Raw genomic sequence first — 6,000 nt, forward strand, 5'->3', positions numbered from 1 at the left:
ACTCACCCACTATTGGTTTTCCTTTACTCCTTTTAAAGGAAATAAAAAAAATTCCTTCCAGTAGCACCTTAAAGACCAACTAAGTCAGTTCTTGGTATGAGCTTTCGTGTGCATGCACACTTCTTCAGATACACTGAAACAGAAGTTTCCAGACCCTTCTATATAGTGAGAAGGTGGGGAGGGGTATTACTCAGAAGGGTGGTGGGAATGGGTGATTGGCAGATAGCTGTGATGAGCCTGTGATCTCCCTTTTAAAGGGAGATATATAAAAACTTCCTTTTGCAGGACCAGCTAGTCCCCAAATCAGAGCTGGAAATAATGCTCCACATGCTCCACAGCTCAGGGATATTGATTGCTTCTAAAACTTCACTGCTTTGCACACTAATGCTGCCTGGTATGAAAAATATATAAAATCATATATTAAAGGAGAAGGGAGAAATCCATTACTAAATTAATCATAGAATCATAGAATCATAGAGTTGGAAGAGACCACAAGGGCCATCAAGTCCAACCCCCTGCCAAGCAGGAAACACCATCAGAGCACTCCTGACATATGGTGGTCAAGCCTCTGCTTAAAGACCTCCAAAGAAGGAGACTCCACCACACTCCTCGGCAGCAAATTCCACTGTCAAACAGCTCTTACTGTCAGGAAGTTCCTCCTAATGTTTAGGTGGAATCTTTTTTCGTGTAGTTTGGAACCATTGCTCCGTGTCCGCTTCTCTGGAGCAGCAGAAAACAACCTTTCTCCCTCCTCTATGTGACATCCTTTTATATATTGGAACCTGGCTATCATATCACCCCTTAACCTCCTCTTCTCCAGGCTAAACATGCCCAGCTCCCTTAGCCGTTCTCCATAAGGCATCGTTTCCAGGCCTTTGACCATTTTGGTTGCCCTCCTCTGGACACGTTCCAGTTTGTCAGTGTCCTTCTTGAACTGTGGTGCCCAGAACTGGACACAGTACTCCAGGTGGGGTCTGACCAGAGCAGAATACAGTGGCACTATTACTTCCCTTGATCTAGATGCAATACTCCTATTGATGCAGAGAGAGAGAGAAGTGCTTTCCCCCCAGAGACGGAAAGGGCAGGCTGATTTCTGCCCCGATTTTTAGCGGCACAGCACTCAGGGGGTGCCTAGCTGAAGAAGAAAGGCGGCCCCAAGGCTTGTCCTCCTGCAGGTGGGAGCAGAGAGAGGAGGATCCAGCTCTGTGGAGGATGCATCCATGGGGGGGGGGCAGGGGGAGGAGAGACGGGTGCAAGGTCAGTTACCTCTTTAAAAATAAACCAGGATTCTGCAGCTGGAGAATTGGCTCTGAGCGAAACATCTTCACCACCATCGTTGTTATTAGAATTTATATATTGCTCTATACCCACAAGGCTCAAATGGACAACTGAGGCTCACAACCAGCCCTGACTCTTTGGCCCTCACTACCTCCTTGAGGCTGCCCCCTCGCCCTGTGGCAGGGACCACAGAAGCCACAACAGTGAGCAGGACCTCACTGCCAAGCTTCCAGACCTACCAGGGGCATAGCACTGGTTGCATTGGGGCACATGTGGGGCACAGACAGGAGACCCTCTGAAGAGATCTACAGGTGAAGGATGCTATACAAATTTAATAAACAATAACGATAACTTATGGAGGGCAACAAGCTCATCGTTCCTGCTGCAAATGCACCACTATGTTAGACGAAGGAAGCCCAGGAGAAACGGGAGAAGGAAAACTGGGAAGAGAGAGGGGTGCTTGTTGACAGCCCCCCAGGGCAGCCAGCCAGCCAGCCAGCGTGTCCACAGCAGGAGGAGAAAGGCAGAGGAAGAGCCTCAGAAATGCCAACATCCCCTGTGCCTTCCAGCACAGGCGGGAGGCCAACATTAACAGGCTCACCTTTGATGTGAAATTAATACAAAAATTATTCAGCAGCACAGGCAGGATAATAGGATTCTGTGGTGGTGGCAGGCCAGCCGCTGCCACGCTGCGAGGTGGGCTCATTTAATATCGACGGAAACGACGCCAGAGGACAAGAAATAAGGCCCATAAAGATAATTGCCGAGATACTCAGGAGCAAATTAAGTAATCAGAGTCGCTTCTAAATCGTGCCTAGTTCTAAGAAGAGCCATCTTTTCCGATTACCCCAACAACCGTTCATCAGAGGACGGGGAGGAAGGACTGCAAGTTCAGTTCCTCAAATGCTGTGCAGGCCACCATTCGATCAGTGTATTTTTAGTGTATTTCTGGTTTTTATGGAAGCCGCCCAGAGTGGCTGGGGAAACCCAGCCAGATGGGCGGGGTACAAATAATAAATTATTATTATTATTATTATCAGCTTCTCTGCAAGAATATCCTGGGGGACTTTGTCAAAAGCCTTAGTGAAATCAAGATACATGACGTCACATCATTCCCCTGATCCACCAAGGTTGTAACTCTGTCAAAAAAAGAAATGAGATTTGTCTGGCATGATTTGTTTTTGAGAAACCCATGCTGGGTCTCAGTGATCAAAGCAGCAGAAATGTTCATCTCCAGGCCTGGAACACGGCAAACACTTGAAGGGAGAAGAGGAGAGAGGGCTCCTGATGCAAGACAGGGGAGGGGGGGAACCCCCAACACCCAGCCCTCCAGTTTAAAAACACACATTCATCACTTGAGACTCTTAATGCGCCTTTGCAGCCAGAGAGGTCACCGCAGCCTGCCTCAGCCGGGCTCATTAAATAGACAATTTAATCACAGCTTTGGATGGAGAGACAAAGACCGCAAGGAACAGGTGCTTTGATGAGTGACCTTTCGGAACCTATTTTAATGTAACTAGTTTACGGCTTATCTGAAAGGCCAACTCATCAGGAGCCGCAGAGTCACAGCAAAACCCAGAGAAATAATTACAGGGGCCTGAGAAGGAAATAAAAAGGATGGGGAGGCAGGAAGCAATTCCTTCGGGGCGTTGGCTGCATGGGGCCCTGGCTGGCGAGCACCAAGTCGCAGCACGGCAGCAAAGGGTGCTCCCCACCCCAGCCATGGGGCACTGCCCAGCCACGGGAACCCACTTCCCCCACCCATCCAAGCCCAGCTCCCAGCTCCACTTCCCACCTGCCCTTCCTCTTCTTCTTATTTGCTAAATAAATATACTTTTCAACATGGCCAGACAGCATCAAGGGGAAGCAGGAAGGGCCAGCCGTTCTCCCTGCTCAGAGAAAGCACAGGCGCTCTCTCTCTCTCTCTCTCTCTCTCTCTCTCTCTCTCTCTCTCTCCTTCCGACTGCCACCCTCGCATTTGCTCTCAGCCCAGGGATCCTTCTCCACGCCAAACCCTGGTCAAGCTCACTCAGGGGGCAGTGTTTCTCCATGTGACATGACTCAGAAGAGCGCGACCCCCACCCCACCCACTCCAGTCAAACGGCTCCCTGCTCCCAGCCCCCACCAACCAGCAAAGGGATGCTGAGCCAAAATAGCAGCAGCCCAGAACCCTCGTGGGATGGAGAGAGCGCCGCTCCCATGCCACCAATGGCTGCACTTTTGCTGGGGGAGGAAACTAGGCCGATTGCCATGACCCCCAGACTGCAGGCTACCCCTGAGCACCCACCCACTTTCCACTCTCTCCTCCGCTCTAGGGACCTAGATCTCCCCCTTTATGCCTGGCCATTCCTTGGCCACACGGGCTGAGCTCCCTTCAAACCATACAACTGAAACATTACAACGCCACTTTAAGCTTCCCCCAAATAATTCTGGAAGGTGTAGTTTGTTAAGGGTGCTGGGAGTTGTTAGGGGATAACTGTCCCAGCAATTTCCCTCCCAGAACTACAATTCCCAGGGTGGCTTCACAATCAATCTCTGTTAAGTGGGGGGGGGGGGGCGCTGCGCATTCCCAACAACTCTTGGCACCCCCAACACACCGCAGCTCCAAAACTCTTGGGGGGAAGCTGCAGCTATTGGAAATGGTTCCATAGCGATTTAACCCACATGGTGCAGATGTGGCCACAGAGGCACACCTTGGAAAGTGTCCCACAATGGGAATCGTTACGACTAACACCAGCTTTGGTTTGTGTGAAGGCAGTTGTGAGTCGAGTCCGCAGAAGAACCAGCGAGGGGGTCTACTCACACTTGCGTGGCTCCAGGGCCTTGTTTGGGCAGGTGAGGTGCTGGCTGGGCGGGTTCTGTGTCCTCTGCAGGCAGGCCAACATGACTGGTGGCAGGGAAAAGGCTCCAGTGGCGTCAATCCAGAGTGCGCTGTGGGGGACCCAAAAAGACAGAAGAGCGTCAGTCAGCAAAACTGGAGGGAGTCATAGCATCATGGAATTATCTAGTCCAACCCCCTGCAATGCGGGAATCTCAACTAAAGCATCCCTGACAGATGGCCATCCAACCTCCAAGGAAGGAGAGGCCGCCACCCCCCCCCCGAGGAAGCCCATTCCACTGTTGAATGGCTCCTACTCTCAGAAACTTTTTCCTGATGTTGATTCTGAATCTCCTTTCTTGTAACTTGAAGTCATTGGTTCTGGTCCTGCCCTCCAGAGAAGGAGAAAACAAGCTTGCTACACCTTCCATGGGACAACCCTTTAGACATCTCCCCTCAGTCTTTCCAGGCTAAACATACCCAGCTCCCACCACCATTCCTCCTAAGGCTTGGTTTCCAGACCCTTGATCATTCTGGTTGCCCTCCTCTACACACGTTCCAGCTTGTCAACATCCTTCTTAAATTGTGACATCCAGAATTGGACAACATATTCCAGGTGTGCTTTGACCAAGGCAGAAGAGAGTGGGACTATTACTTCCCTTGATCAGGACACAAGACTTTTGTTGATGCAGCCTAGAAGAGCATTAGCTTTTTTGGCTGCTGCATCGCACTGTTGCCTCATGTTCAGCTTGTGGTCCACTAAGACCCCTAGAACCTCACTAGTCAGTAATAACAGACATCACAGACAGCCTAGGAAAAATGCAGATTGCATCCACACAACAGTTTATTTCCACTTTCATGTTTCCCTAGCTATTACCTTTCACGAGATATTTGAGCTTCCAAACAATGTAAAAGCTACTTTCAGAAATATAGCGTAATATAGTGAAAGTTTAGCACTCATTCCCATGTAATTTGTTTCCAGTAAAAAAATCTGTTGGAAATAACACTGAAATGAGCACTAAACTTGCACTATATTCTGCTAAATTTATGGAAGTGGCTTTTAAGTTGCATGAAAGTTCAAATATAATGCAGAAATTAAGAGGGAAATATTGTGGAATAAACTGCTGTGTGAATGCAGACTAAGTTGTATGATTCTCCCACTTCAGAGGACCTTGCAAACTGAGTCAATAAGAAGATTGCTAAACAGAATAGCTCAGAGTGCAGCACCAGGCAGCTGAATTCAAGACAAACGAAGGACATAGGCCTTATGGTGGTGGAGATGTGCTTGAAAGGACGAGGGAGATACTGCCAGAAGCCTCAAAACAACAGAAGTTGCTGAATGATATTTCTAGGGAATTTCTAAGGCCCTAACCATGACTAACAAAGCCAGAATAATGTATGCAGAATGGCAGAGAGGAAAATAAATTACACCAAATAAGACATATTGTGCATAGTTGCCTAATTTGCATAATGCACACAGTTTGCTGAATCCAGCTTTATTATTGTTTTTCTTGGTGCAGAATCTGGACAGTCTTGGCAACATTATTTAAATTACTTATGCTTAATCAACCCGCCCCCACCCCACTGCCTTCTGTCCCAGCCCTGAGTGACTTCCAGAATGGTTTGAGCATTACAATTTAAATGTGTGCACCAGGGAGGACTCAGCAGGCTGATCCAAGGACACGACAGATAACCCCAGAAGCATCAATAAAAGCTGAAGTGGCACAAATGTGGGCTCTTTTCCCAGCAGATTACAGAATCCTAAAACTGTCTACTTGGAAGGGACCCCAGAGTCCAACCCCTTGCAATGCAGAAATCACAACCAAAGAATCCTTGTATTTGTTTGATAGGACAGTCCTCCCAAAAGGGCAGGTTTTACCAGCAACACCTGATGGGAACAAACA

General features: G+C 48.7%; 1 protein-coding gene across 4 annotated transcripts in view; it reads right to left on the reverse strand.

The window, feature by feature from the left end:
• The window catches only part of FAM222A (family with sequence similarity 222 member A), a 41,744-nt gene extending 37,535 nt beyond the window's left edge, over positions 1-4,209 (reverse strand). For all 4 annotated transcript variants that reach the window (XR_014150501.1, XR_014150502.1, XR_014150503.1 and 1 more), the window contains exon 1: positions 4,082-4,209. Coding sequence is in view for 1 of the 4 variants with exons in the window: in XM_081836554.1 (XP_081692680.1) it covers positions 4,082-4,163 (82 nt within the window). In the remaining 3 variants the exon portion in view is untranslated. The remainder of the gene's footprint in view (positions 1-4,081) is intronic.
• Between the last annotated feature and the right edge of the window lie 1,791 nt (positions 4,210-6,000).

Source organism: Podarcis erhardii (assembly GCF_964252035.2).
Source record: "Podarcis erhardii genome assembly, chromosome: 13".
Classification (NCBI taxonomy): Eukaryota; Metazoa; Chordata; class Lepidosauria; order Squamata; family Lacertidae; genus Podarcis; species Podarcis erhardii.